General features: G+C 46.6%; 1 protein-coding gene across 1 annotated transcript in view; it reads right to left on the reverse strand.

Moving 5' to 3' along the window:
* Nucleotides 1–302: 302 nt before the first annotated feature.
* The window catches only part of GABARAPL2 (GABA type A receptor associated protein like 2), a 43,329-nt gene continuing 28,558 nt past the window's right edge, over nucleotides 303–15,073 (reverse strand). Inside the window, exon 4 of the mRNA XM_030204686.1 lies at nucleotides 303–864. Coding sequence (XP_030060546.1) covers nucleotides 774–864 — 91 coding nt within the window. The 3' untranslated portion in view covers nucleotides 303–773. The remainder of the gene's footprint in view (nucleotides 865–15,073) is intronic.

A 15,073-nucleotide genomic window follows, 5' to 3' on the forward strand; every position in this document is an offset into this window, starting at 1 on the left:
AATAATATCACCAGAGTCAAGAGTTGAGCCTGCAAAGAGGTGGGATAATGTGGGATACAAATGCCATTAAATAAATAAATAAACAAACTGCCTTAATACTACTGATGGGAGAGTATATCAAATTTAATAACTGAAATAGATTGCTTCTCCCTGCACTGTACACTGCTGACAGTGGGAAATCTTTGAATGTTCATTCAGCAAATGGTTGGCTAGGTAATAACTATCCAATTTCTCTGCAGATGTCTGTGAGCTGAGGTGATTTCCCATAATCATGGAATAAACAATCACAGCTATGTGGAATTTCAGGAGTGCATTTTATTGGCAATATTTTATTTTCATTGGATCTAGGATACAGAAAATAGTTGAGAATAATATAATCAACAGTTTGTTAATAATTACAATCTACTGAATTGTGGTGCCTTTTCTAATAATTTAATTCAACTTTAATACATGGAAACTGACACTTCAAACATGATGCAAAATAAACTGTTATGAACCTTTCCATTTGATTAGTCATCCAGATACATCACTCCAAAATATCAACAATTTAAAACTACTGTCTCTCAATAAAAGGAAAGCATCAGAAACACAAGGCATGGAATTGAAACTCCACAGAAATATAAATCAGGGAGGTAACTGTCATATCTAGCAGAACACTACCTTTTAATATATTATGCAATAAATTCAATTACAACTGCATCCATACAATAAGAGATCATGTGGTATACCAATAGGACAATATATTTACAAAATACACAAGCTTTCAAGAGTACTCAGAAGCCAAAGGTGTTCTCTCCACTGTACGCCACATACAAAAAGCCATCTTCATCTTTTTCTTTCTCATACAGTTGTCCCATAGTGAGGCTTTGGAAGAAAACAAGAAAACAAATACAAGCTTGAGATTAGATTAAAATTTGGAAAGGCTCTAGCTCTCCGCTAACCATGAAATGCACCTCTTTGAAGGGAGGCTCTTTCTGCAGGTACATAATGCCTTGCAGGAAAGCTAAAATAGGTCTTCAGCTAGGTTAAATGAGAACCCCGCTTTTGCTGCAGAAAACATCCAAGAGAAAAGCAGCAGCAGAGTAAACAATAAGGTCACTATCACCGATCCCTTCCAGCATGGCTTTGACATTTGTTGATGGAACACAAAATATCAGTGCTGGTGCCAGATTGCAACAACTCCTAGTCAAAGGTGGTTCACCCACTGTACTGCAAAGCTTTACTTTTGTACCTTGATTTGAGCTCATAAAAAAGGGTGAATTAAACATAAAGGTGGCTGGACTTGACTAGTAAGGAGCTGATTCATTTATGTTTTCTACCTATTCTGTGTCTATAGGAAAAGACAGATGATTGGGTATCTGGGTTTAAAAAAGGTTTGGACAGGTTACTGGAGGAAAAGTCTATAGTGTGCTATTGAGACAGACATGGGAAAGCCACTGCTTGCCCTGGGATTGATAGCATGGAATGTTGCTACTATTTGAGCTTGTGACCTGAATTGGCCACTGTCGGAAACAAGATACTGGGCTAGATGGACCACTGGTCTGACCCAGTATGTCTGTTCTCATGTTCTACCTTTTTATTGAGGCATTAACATTTCAAAATGTGTCATGATGGCTTATTCCAGAGCTTCCTAAACCTGTCCAGAGGACCCCACAACCAGTCAGGTTTTCAGGATTTCTAAAATATGCATGAGACAAAGGGGCTCATTTCAAAGCACTTAGACTTACAAAGTTCCACAGATTACTATGAAACTTTGTAAGTCTAAGTGCTTTGAAAATACACCTCATAGTGGTATAAGTTGGAAGGGAAAATTACATCTTACCTGATAATTTTCTTTCCTTTAGTGCTACCAGACCAATCTAGACAAATGGGTTGTGTCTGTCTACCAGCAGATGGACACAAAGAAAAAATAGTTCAAATAAACCACCCAATAAGGGTATCGTGCAACCATGGAATGTTCAGTATTTCATATAGCCAAGCAATAGAGTCCATAACATCCATTGAGAATAACGTCAACAATGCACCCCCCTAAAAGGCCACTCCATACCAGATACAGCACATAGTGTGGCTAATACTCAACTGACAAGCAGAAATTACACTGAGTCAGGAGAAGAGTGCCACGGGAAGCACTGAAACAGGAAATGAAAGAGTGTCCCAGTGTGTGGCAGTGGCCAAAAAAACCCAAACAGGATGCTAGGAATTATTAGGAAAGGGATGGTAAATAAGACCAATTATATCATAATGCCATTGTATCGCTCCATGGTGCGACATCACCTTGAGTATTTCATTTAGTTCTGGTCACCATACCTCAAAAAAGATGTAGTGGAATTATAAAAGGTTCAAAGAAGAGTGACTAAAATGTTAAAGGAGATGGAACTCCTCTCGTATGAGGAAAGGCTAAACAGGTTAGGGCTCTTCAGCTTGGAAGAGAGACGGCTGAGAGATATGACTTGAGGTCTACAACATCATGAGTGGTGTAGAATGAGTAGAAGTGAATCGATTTTTTACTATATAAAAAGTACAAAGACAAGGGGACACTCAAAGTTACATGGAAACACTTTTAAAGCTAACAGGAGGAAAAGCGAAAGCTACATACCTGTGGAAGGTATTCTCCGAGGACAGCAGGCTGATTGTTCTCACGATTGGGTGACGTCCACGGCAGCCCCCAGAATCGGAAGATCTTCCTAGCAACAAACGTTTGCTAGCTCTCACGTGATCCATGCGCATCGCGCATGCGCGACCGTCTTCCTGCCCGAACGCGAGCATGCTCGCCAGTCAAGTAGAAAGCAAAAGACCAGGGAAGACACAACTCCAAAGGGGAGGTGGGCGGGTATGTGAGAACAATCAGCCTGCTGTCCTCGGAGAATACCTTCTACAGGTATGTAGCTTTTGCTTTCTCCGAGGACAAGCAGGCTGCTTGTTCTCACATATGGGGTATCCCTAGCCCCCAGGCTCACTCAAAACAACAAATATTGGTCAACGGCAAGGACATAACTGAGATTTACCTACTATTCAACCAACTAACAGAGAGTGCAGCCTGGAACAGAATAAAAATAGGCCAAGGGGGGTGGAGTTGGATTCTAAACCCCAAACAGATTCTGCAGCACCGACTGGCCGAACCGACTGTCGCGTCGGGTATCCTGCTGTAGGCAGTAATGAGATGTGAATGTGTGGACAGATGACCACGTCGCAGCCTTGCAAATCTCTTCAATAGTGGCTGACTTCAAGTGGGCCACTGACGCTGCCATGGCTCGAACACTATGAGCCGTGACATGGCCCTCAAGAGTCAGCCCAGCTTGGGCATAAGTGAAGGAAATGCAATCTGCTAGCCAATTTGAGATGGTGCGTTTCCCGACAGCCACTCCCCTTCTATTGGGGTCAAAAGAAACAAACAATTGGGCGGACTGTCTGTGTGGGCTTGTCTGCTCCAGATAGAAGGCCAATGCTCTCTTGCAGTCCAACGTGTGCAACTGATGTTCAGCAGGGCGGGTATGAGGACGGGGAAAGAATGTTGGCAAGACAATTGACTGGCTCAGATGTAGAGTCCTAATAAATCATTTTGGTAAGTTTTAGACCCCTGAGGCCTTTTTTGGCCGAAACACGGACCGTGTAGGGTCCTAATAAATCATTTTGGTTTCTCAACATCTGTGACTTCAGTTTTGTCTTTCTGGATATCTTCCGCTTATTTTGTTGTCTTCTTGTGTTTTTGGCGGGAGATTTGGACTCTTTGTTGTTCGTTGTCAGATGGAACTCCGACACCACCTTGGGCAAGAATTTAGGGTGAGTGCGGAGGACTACTCTGTTATGATGAAATTTGGTATAAGGAGCATGAGCTACCAAGGCTTGAAGCTCACTGACTCTGCGAGCTGAAGTGACTGCCACCAAGAAAATGACCTTCCAGGTCAAGTACTTCAGATGGCAAGAATTCAGTGGCTTAAAAGGAGGTTTCATCAGCTGGGTTAGAACGACATTGAGATCCCATGACACTGTGGGAGGCTTGACAGGGGGCTTTGACAAAAGCAAACTTCTCATAAAGCGAACAACTAAAGGCTGTCCTGAGATCGACTTACCCTCTACACGGTAATGGAAAGCACTAATTGCGCTAAGATGAACTCTTACAGAGTTGGTCTTAAGACCAACCTCAGACAAGTGCAGAAGGTACTCAAGCAGGGTCTGTGTAGGACAAGAACGAGGATCTTGGGCCCGGCTGTCACACCAGACGGCAAACCTCTTCCACTTGGAAGCATAACACCTCTTCGTGGAATCTTTCCTGGAAGCAAGCAAAACTCGGGAGACACCTCCGAAAGACCCAAGGAGGCAAAGTCTACGCTCTCAACATCCAGGCTGTGAGAGCCAGGGACTGGAGGTTGGGATGCAGAAGCGCCCCCTCGTTCTGAGTGATGAGGGTCAGAAAACACTCCAATCTCCAAGGTTCTTCGGAGGACAACTCCATAAGAAGGGGGAACCAGATCTGTCACGGCCAAAATGGAGCAATCAGAATCATGGTTCCACGGTCTTGCTTGAGTTTCAGCAAAGTCTTCCCTACAAAGGGTATGGAAGGATATGCATACAGGAGGCCCTTCCCCCAATGTAGGAGAAAGGCATCTGACGCTAGTCTGCCGTGGGCCTGAAGTCTGGAACAGAACTAAGGGACCTTGTGATTGGTCTGAGTGGCAAAAAGATCTACCAAGGGGGTGCCCCATGCTTGAAAGATCTTGCGTATGACTCTTGAGTTGAGAGACCACTCGTGAGGTTGCATTATCCTGCTCAACCTGTCAGCCAGACTGTTGTTTACACCTGCCAGGTACGTGGCTTGAAGAAACATGCCATGACGGCGAGCCCAAAGCCACATCCTGACGGCTTCCTGACACAGGGGGCGAGATCCGGTGCCCTCCTGCTTGTTGATGTAATACATGGTAACCTGATTGTCTGTCTGAATTTGGATAATTTGGTTGCAGAGCCGATCTCTGAAAGCCTTTAGCGCGTTCCAGACCGCTCGTAACTCTAGGAGGTTGATCTGGAAACCTATCTCCTGGAGGGACCAACATCCCTGGGTGTGAAGCCCATCGAGATGAGCTCCCCACCCCAGGAGAGGCGCATCCGTAGTCAGCCCTATTTGCAGCTGAGGAATTTGAAAAGGACGTCCCAAGGTCAAATTGGAGCGAATCGTTCACCAATGTAGGGATTGGAGAAAAACTGTTGACAACTGGATCACGTCTTCCAGATCCCCCGCAGCTTGAAACCACTGGGAAGCTACAGTCCATTGAGCTGATCTCATGTGAAGACGGGCCATGGGAGTAACGTGTACTGTGGAGGCCATGTGGCCGAGCAATCTCAACATCTGCCGAGCTGTGATCCGCTGAGACGCTCTTACCCAGGAAACCAAGGACAGGAGATTGTCTGTCCTGGCCTCGGGGAGGTAGGCATGATTAGTCTGGGAGTCCAGCAGAGCTCCTATGAATTCTAGTCTTTGGACTGGGAGAAGGTGGGATTTTGGATAATTTATCACAAACCCTAGTGGCTCCAGAAGTTGAATAGTCACCTGCATGGTATGCTTTGTAGCGCTATAGAAATGCTAAATAGTAGTAGTAGTAGCTCCTGCCTCCGAGGTTTTCTTTACCAGCCAACTGTTGAGATAAGGGAACACATGCACTCCCAGTCTGCTAAAGACGCCGCCACTACCGCCAGGCATTTCGTGAACACTCTGGGTGCAGAGGCGAGACCAAATGGAAGCACACAGTACTGAAAGTGCTGTGTTCCCAGACGGAATCGAATATACTGTCTGTGAGCTGGCAGTATCGGGATGTGAGTATAAGCATCCTTTAAATCCAGAGAGCATAGCCAATCGGTTTTCTGAATCATGGGAAGAAGGGTGCCCAGGAAAAGCATCCTAAACTTTTCTCGGACCAGATATTTGTTCAGGGCCCTTAGGTCTAGGATGGGACGCATCCCCCCTGTTTTCTTTTCCACAAGAAAGTACCTGGAATAGAATCGCAGCCCTTCCTGCCCCGGTGGCACGGGCTCGACCGCATTGGCGCTGAGAAAGGCGGAGAGTTCCTCTGCAAGTACATGCTTGTGCTGGAAGCTGAAAGACTGCGCTCCCAGAGGACAGTTTGGAGGTTTTGTGATCAAATTGAGGACGTATCCTAGCCAGACTATTTGGAGAACCCACTGGTCAGAGGTTATGAGAGGCTACCTTTGGTGAAAAAAACTGTAATCTCCCTCCGACTGGCAAATCGTCCGGCTCAGACACTTTTATCTCGGCTATGCTCGTCTGGAGCCAGTCAAAAGCCCATCCCTTGCTTTTGCTGGGGAGCTGCAGGGGCCTGAGGAAGCGCACGCTGTTGACTTGAACGAGCGCACTGGGGCTTGGCCTGAGCAGGCTGGTGGGCAGGTGGATTGTACCTACGCTTACTATAAGCGTAAGGAGCATTCCTCCTTCCCCCATAAAAACGTCTACCTGTTGAGGTAGATGCTGAAGGCGTCCGATGGGAGAGCTTGTTGAATGCGGTGTCCCGCTGGTGGAGCTGTTCTACCACCTGTTCAACGCGCTCACCAAAAATATTATCCCCCCGGCAAGGAGCATCCGCAATCCGCTGCTGTACCCTATTCTCCAGGTCAGAGGCACGCAGCCTTGAGAGTCTGTGCATCACTATACCTTGAGCAGCAGCCCTGGACGCTACATCAAAAATATCGTAGGCACCCCTGGACAGGAATTTCCTACACGCCTTCAGCTGCCTGACCACCTCCTGAAAAGGCTTGGCCTGCTCCGACGGGAGCTTATCAACCAAGTCCGCCAACTGCCGCACATTGTTCCGCATGTGGATGCTCGTGTAGAGCTGGTAGGATTGAACCTTGGACACGAGCATAGCAGAATGGTAGGCCTTCCTCCCAAAAGAGTCCAGAGTCTTAGACTCATGCCCCGGGGGCGCTGAGGCGTTATCTCTACTACTCTTGGGTTTCTTGAGAGCCGAATCCACAACTCCAGTCATGAGGCAACTGGGTCCTCATCAACTCCAGATCCCCATGGACTCGATACTGGGATTCAACCTTCTTGGGAATGTGGGAGTTACTTATCGGTTTCGCCCAGTTTGCCATCAATGTCTGCTTGTAGACATTATGAAGGGGAACAGTGGACGATTCCTTAGATGGTGAAGGATAGTCCAGGAACTCGAATATCTCAGCCCTGGGCTCGTTCTCAGTAACCACTGGGAAGGGAATGGCCATAGACATTTCCCAGACAAAGGAGGAGAAAGACAGACTCTCGGGGGGAGAAAGCTTTCTCTCAGGTGAAGGAGTGGGATCGGTAGGAAGACCACAAGACTCCTCGTCAGAGAAATACCTGGTGTCCTCATACGCCTCCCACGAGGCCTCACCATCGGTATCGGAGAAAAGTTCATGAACCTCAGTCCGAAGCCGAGCCCATCTTGACGTCGAGGAACCCGGTCCTCTATGGCGGTGTCGAGAAGACGACTCCTGTGCCGGCGGCGACGAAGCTCCTTCCAGCGACATCGGCAGGGAGTCCTCCTGGGTGGCAGGAGACGCTGATGCCGCAAGCGGTACCGGCGTCGCAGTCCGCACCAACTGCCACATCTCTCGATGGTACCGCCAGCGCAGGCACCGGCGGTACCGAAGCAGAAGGTCGCAGCAGCCCTTCCAGAATCTCTGGAAGTATGGCTCTGAGGGGCTCGTCCAGAGTGGCTGTCAAGCAAGGCAGTGGGGCTGGTACCGGTGACAAGCTGAGAATCTGTCTGGAGCGTGGAGGCGGGACCGGGCTGTCCGGGGCAGAGCGCATTGACACCTCTTGTATGGAGGGCGAGCAGTCCTCCCGGCATCGACGCTTCACGGGTACCGAGTCGTTCGGTGTCCTGGAGCTCTCGGTACCGTGTCGGGAAGGTGACCGATGACGGTGCTTCTTCGCCTTCGTGTGTAGCACGGCATCGGAACCTCCCGGTACCGATGAGGAAGACATGGAATCCAAACGTCTCCTCGGGGCCAGGTCCGAAGGTGGTCGGTCCCAGGGGGCCTGCACCGCAGGAGCCCTCGAGGCAGGCGGAGACCCACTCGATGGCTCACTGCTACCAGCGTGGGATCTCTGGACAGCCATCACCTGCGCTCTGGACGTTGATGCTCCCTGGCGACGACCTCAGTACCGCTGGCTCCGTCGACATCAAAAGACCGGACGAGGCCCCGAACAGGATGTTCTACTGACCTAATCTCGCCGCCTGGGTCCTCTTCTTGAGCTGGAGGCACAAAGTACAGGCGTTAGGGCGATGACCAGCCCCGAGACACTGAAGACACAAAAAGTGCCTATCATTGAGCGAGATCGTCCGATTGCACCGCGTGCACTTCTTGAAGCCGCTGGCAGGTTTCGAGGACATGGGCAGAAAAATAGCGCCAGCATGGTCAAAAGCGATGATGCCGGAAAAAGGGGCACCAAAAAGGGGAAAACCCCGTATGGGCGGCAAAAAAAGCCGCTAACGTAAGAAAAAGGAAACTTACGGAGAAAACTTCTAAAACGTAGCGGAGCTTATTTTTTTTTTAAACAGGAACATACGAGGAAAAGATGGGCCGAAAAGGCACGAAAACCGTGACGGGGGCCTCTCTGGGGGAGAGAACGAACACGTCCGTTCTGACCGCGGAAAAAGAGAGACTGGCGAGTACGCTCGCGTTCGGGCGGGAAGACGGTCGCGCATGCGCGATGCGCATGGATCACGCGAGAGCTAGCAAACTTTTGTTGCTAGGAAGATCTTCCGATCCTGGGGGCTGCCGTGGACGTCACCCAATCGTGAGAACAAGCAGCCTGCTTGTCCTTGGAGGATATTTTTTTATTCAAAGAATAGCTAAGCTTTGGAACTCTTTGCTGAAGGATGTAGTAACAGCGGTTAGCATATCTGGGATTAAAAAAAGGTTTAGACAAGCTCCTGGAGGAAAAGTCCATAGTCTGCTATTGAGACACACATGGGAAAGCCACTGCTTGCTCTTGGATTGGTACCAGGGAATGTTGCTACTATTTGGGTTTCTGCCAGGTACTTGTGACCTGGATTGGCCTCTGTTGGAAACAGGTTACTGGGTTAGATGTACCATTGGTCTGACCCAGTATGGCTATTATTTTGTTCTTATGCTAGATGACTGAGGGGTAAAAGGGGCACTCAGGGAAGATAAGGCCATAGTGGAGAGACTAAATGAATTCTTTGTTTCGGTCTTCATCGAGGAAGATGTGGGAGAGATACCAGTGCTTGAAATAAATATCTGTAAACCCAGAAGATGGGGCAATTTGACAAATTGAAGAGTAGCGAATCGCCTGGACTGGATGGTATATATCCCAGAGTACTGACAGAATTGAAAAATGAACTTGCAGAGCTATTGTTGGTAATATGTAATTTATCTTTAAAATCCAGCACAGTACGTCAGTGCCGAGCAAAATGGTACAGACTATTATAAAGAATGAAATTATGCATAACCATGGATTAGTGAAACAAAGCCAGCATGGATTTAATCAAGGGAAATCTTAACTCACCAATCTACTACATTTCTTTGAAGGGGTGAATAAACATGTGGATAAAGGTGAGCTGGTCCATATGCTGTATCTGGATTTTCAAAAGGAATTTGAAAAAGTACATCATGAAATGCTCCTCAAGAAACTAGAAAATCATAGGATAGGAGGTGATGTCCTATTGTGGATTAAGAACTGGTTAAAAGACAGAAAACAGAGAGTAGGATTAAATGGTCAGTAGTCTCAATGAAGAAGGATGGGTTTCTCAGGGGTCTGTGCTGGGACTGCTGCTTTTTAACATATTTATAAATGATCTAGAAATGGGAATAACTAGTGAGGTAATTAAATTTGCTGATGACACACAGTTATTCAAAGTTGTTAAATCGCAAGAGGATTGTGAAATACTGAAAGAAGACCTTGGGGATCTTGGGAGACTGGACATCCAAATACCAGATGGCATTTAACGTAAGCAAGTACAAAGTGATGCTTGTGGGAAAGAGGAACCCAAACTACAGCTATGTGATGCAAGAGACTAGGAAAAGGATCTAAGGGGTATGTTTACTAAGGTGCATTAGCATTTTTAACGCGCCTTTAAATTTAAGGCATGTTAAATACTAACACACCAATACATTCCTATGGGTGCATTAGCATTTACTACTACTACAAATCATTTCTATAGCGCTACCAGTCGTACGCAGCACTTCACAATAGAACATGAAGAAAAGACAGTCCCTGCTCAAAAGAGCTTACAATCTAAATCAAGACAGACAGACAGGACAAATAAGGGATAAGGGTAGGACAGACAGATAGGACACATAGGGAAAAGGGACTATTGAAGAGAGGAAGACAAGAAAAAGGTTACGAGCAGGTGACAAGTTAGGAATTAAAAGCAGCATCAAACAAGTAGGCCTTTAGCCCGGATTTGAAGGCGGCCAGGGATGGAGCTTGACGTAATGGCTCAGGAAGTCTGTTCCAGGCATAAGGTGTGGCGAGATAAAAGGAACGGGGTCTGGAGTTAGTGATGGAGGAGAAGGGTGCAATTAGGAGAGATTTGCCTAGTGAACAGAGTTCCTGGGAAGGAGTGTAGGGAGAGATGAGGGTGGAGAGGTAGTAAAGGGCTGCAGAGTGAATGCACTTATAGGTTAATAAGAGGAGTTTGAACTGTATACGGAAACGGATAGGGAGCCAGTGAAGTGATTTCAGAAGAGGGCTGATATGGGCATAGCGTCTTTGGCGAAATATTAATTATGCAGCAGAATTTTGAACAGATTGAAGAGGAGAGAGATGGCTGAGTGGAAGACCTGTGAGAAGCAAGTTGCAGTAGTCCAAGCGAGAGGTGATGAGATTGTGGATGAGGGTTCTGGTAGCGTGCTCAGAAAGGAGAGGGCGAATTTTGGCAATATTATAGAGAAAGAAACGAAAGGTTTTAGCAATCTGTTGAATATGTGCAGAGAAGGAGAGGAAGGAGTCGAAGATGACCCCAAGGTTACGAGAAGATGAGACAGGAAGAATGAGCGTATTGTCGACAGAAATAGAGAGTGGGGGGAAGGGGAGAGGTTGGTTTAGGTGGGAAGATAAGGCGCTCAGTTTTGGACATACTGAGCTTCAGGTGGCAGTGAGACATCCAGGCAGCAATGTCAGACTGGCAGGCAGATATCTTGGCCTGGATTTCTGCCGAGATTTCTGGTGTGGAGAGGTAGATCTGGGAGTCATCAGTGTAAAGGTGATATTGAAAACCGTGGGCTGAGATCAGAGCACCAAGGGAGGAAATTTAGATGGAGAAAAGGAGAGGTCCTAGGACAGATCATTGAGGTACACCCACTGAAAGCGGGATACAAGAAGAGGAGGATCCACCAGAATATACACTAAAAGTAAGCTGAGAGAGGTAAGAAGAAAACCAGGAAAGAGTAGAGTTCTGAAATCCAAGTGAGAACAGCGTGCCAAGGAGTAGGCTGTGATCAACAGTATCAAAAGCAGCAGAAAGATCGAGAAGGATGAGGATAGAGTACAGCCCTTTGGATTTAGCCAGGAATAGATCATTGGAGACTTTAGCAAGTGCTGTTTCAGTTGAATGAAGGGGATGAAAGCCAGATTGGAGTGGATCAAGAATAGCTTGAGAAGAAAGAAAGTCAAGGCAGCGACGGTGGACAGCACGTTCTAGTATTTTGGATAAGAAAGGGAGGCGGGAGATGGGGCGATAGATGGAATGAGAGGTAGGATCCAGAGAAGGTTTTTTGAGGAGTGGGGTGACTACGGCATGTTTGAAGGCATCAGGGACAGTCGCAGTGGAAAGTGACAGATTGAGGATATGACAGATGAAAGGGGTGACAGCAGGAGAGATAGTGTTGAGTATTAGCATTAGTATTAGCATTTAAAGTGCGTTTAAAGCATTTAAAGTGCATCTACCATTAATGCGCATTAAAAACTCTAGTGCGACTTGGTAAACATACCCCTAGGTGTCATCACTGATGACACTTTGAAACCCTCTGTTCACTGTACAGCGGCCACTAAGAAAGCAAATAGAATGTTAGAAATTATTAGAAAAGGAATGGAAAATAAAAATTAAGACTGTTCTAATGCCTTTGTATCACTCCATGGTATGACTGCACCTCGAATACTGTGCAATTCTGGTCACCTCATCTCAAAAAACGTTATAGTGGAATTAGGAAAGGTACAGAGAAGGGTGACGGAAATGATAAAAGGGAAGGGACTACTTCCCTATGAGGAAAGGTTAAAGAGGCTAGGACTCTTCAGCTTAGAGAAGAGACGGCTGAGGGAAGATATGACAGATGTCTATAAAATACAGAATGGAATAGAACAGGTAGACATGAATCGCTTGTTGACTCCTTCCAAAAATACTCGAGAAAATACTTCTTCACTAAATGTGTAATTAAACTCTAGAATTCATTGCCAGAAAAATGTGTTAAAGCAGTTAGCTTAGAAGGGTTTAAAAAATGTTTGGATAATTTCCTAAAAGATAAATCCATAAGTGTCACACTTTCACAGCAGGAACTAGGTTTGTGAGCCCTTGGGCCACTGCCGAGGAGCGGCAGGCGAAACCACCCCACACCAGAGACAAGGCAGAACTCTGACAAACAGTTAGACTTCACCTACACTTGACCACCGTTCCTCAGGAGTTGAGCCCCTGGGTGCAGGTGGCCAGCAGGACTTACCGGACAGGGCAGGACCTGTATCCCCACTAGGCTGAACCAGGACTGAGGGTCAGAGGGGAAAGGAACATACAGGGACAGCAGGCAGGGAAAGGATAAGCTAAAGGACAGGACTGAAAGCTGCAAGCAGCCACTAAAACAGGGAACAAAACACTGATAAACAAGACACAGAACTGAAAGCTGCAGAGCAGCCACAAAGACACAAGCAGACAAGGACTAAACACAAAACTAACCCAGAGACAAGACTAGAAAACAAACCACAACCTAATCTAACTACACACAGACTAACTGAAAACAGACAAGAAATTTCAGGCAAGAACCCCCACAAAGCAGAAGTGCAACAAGCACCAACAAACCAGGGCCTAAGGCGATGATGCAAAGGCAAAGCAGAAAGGTTTCAAAATGGCTAATAAGCCCAGCAGCAGCTGAGGCTCACAGCTGCAGCAATCACCAGGCAACTACGGGTGTTGTGTAGGTTCAAACAAAACAAGTCTGGCAGCCCGGAAGATCCAGACCGGACTGGGCTGAAATCTGGAACGGGTGATAATAACCAGACAGTTCATTGCGGCCACCAGGTCTGGCCACCAGGTGGCGAGAAGAAGGAGAGCCCAAAACATAGGCACAACCGTGACAATAAGCCATTATTAAGATGAACTTGGAAAAATCCACTGCTTACTTCCAGGACAAGCATCATAAAATCTGTTTTACTCTTTTGGGATCTTGCCAGGTACTTGTGACCTGGATTGGCCACTGTTGGAAACAGGATACTTGTCTTGATGGACCTTTGGTTTGTTCCAGTATGGCAATGCTTATGCTCTTATCCCGAAGAACCACACCACCTAAGAAATGAGATGTGGAGGGGCTCTGGACCAGTCTTGGTAGGACTAAAGGAAAGAAAATTATCACGTATGACATAATTTTTCCTTCCTTCGAATCCAAACCAGACCAGTCCAGATGAATGGGATGTAGCAAAGCAGTTTTCCAATAGGGTGGGATGACTATATGAAGGGAAAGCCAACTTTTCTCAAGGCATAAGAATTCCCAAATCACACCGAAGGCCTAAAAAAAACTGGAAAAGGATGCAGACAAAGGAAAAGTTTAGATTTCAGCAAAGCTTCCCCACAGGAGGCTCTTGAATAAACTAGACAGGCTGAAGATAGGACCTGAAGTGGTTAACTGGATTAGGAACTGGTTGACGGACAGAAACCAGAGGGTGGTTAATGGAATTTGCTCGGAGGAGGGGAAGGTGAGTAGTGGAGTGCCTCAGGGATCGGTGCTGGGGCCGATTCTGTTCAATATATTTGTGAGTGACATTGCCGAAGGGTTAGAAGGTAAAGTTTGCCTTTTTGCGGACGATACTAAGATTTGCAACTGAGTGGACACCAGGGAGGGAGTGGAAAACATGAAAAAGGATCTGCGGAAGCTAGAAGAATGGTCTAAGGTTTGGCAATTAAAATTCAATGCGAAGAAATGCAAAGTGATGCACTTAGCGAGTAGAAATCCACGGGAGACGTATGTGTTAGGCGGGGAGAGTCTGATAGGTACGGACGGGGAGAGGGATCTTGGGATGATAATATCTGAGGATCTGATGGCGACGAAACAGTGTGACAAGGCGGTGGCCGTAGCGAGAAGGTTGCTAGGCTGTATAGAGAGAGGTGTGACCAGCAGAAGAAAAGAGGTTTTAATGCCCCTGTATAAGTCGTTGGTGAGGCCCACCTGAAGTATTGTGTTCAGTTTTGGAGGCCATACCTTGCTAAGGATTTAAAAAGAATTGAAGCGGTGCAAAGAAAAGCTATGAGAATGGTATGGGATTTGCATTACAAGAGTATGAGGAGAGACTTGCTGACCTGAACATGTATACCCTGGAGGAAAGGAAAAACAGGGGTGATATGATACAGACGTTCAAATATTTGAAAGGTATTAATCCGCAAACGAACCTTTTCCGTAGATGGGAAGGTGGTAGAACTAGAGGACATGATATGAGATTGAAGGGGGGCAGACTCAAGAAAAATGTCAGGAAGTATTTTTTCACGGAGAGAGTGGTAGATACTTGGAATGCCCTCCCACGGGAGGTGGTGGAGATGAAAACGGTAGCGGAATTCAAGCATGCGTGGAATAAACATAAAGGAATCCTGTTCAGAAGGAATGGATCCTCAGAAGCTTAGCCGAGATTGGGAGGCGGGGCTGGTGTTTGGGAGGCGGGGCTAGTGCTGGGCAAGACTTCAACAGTCTGTAACCTGAAAATGACAGATATAGATCAAGGTAAGGTATACACAAGAAGTAGCATATGAGTTTATCTTGTTGGGCAGACTAGATGGACCATGCAGGTCTTTTTCTGCCGTCATCTACTATGTTACTATTATGGCTATTTTCAAAGCACTTAGCCTTCCAAAGTTCTATAGGTTTC

This window comes from Microcaecilia unicolor, chromosome 5 (genome assembly GCF_901765095.1).
Source record: "Microcaecilia unicolor chromosome 5, aMicUni1.1, whole genome shotgun sequence".
Lineage (NCBI taxonomy): Eukaryota > Metazoa > Chordata > Amphibia > Gymnophiona > Siphonopidae > Microcaecilia > Microcaecilia unicolor.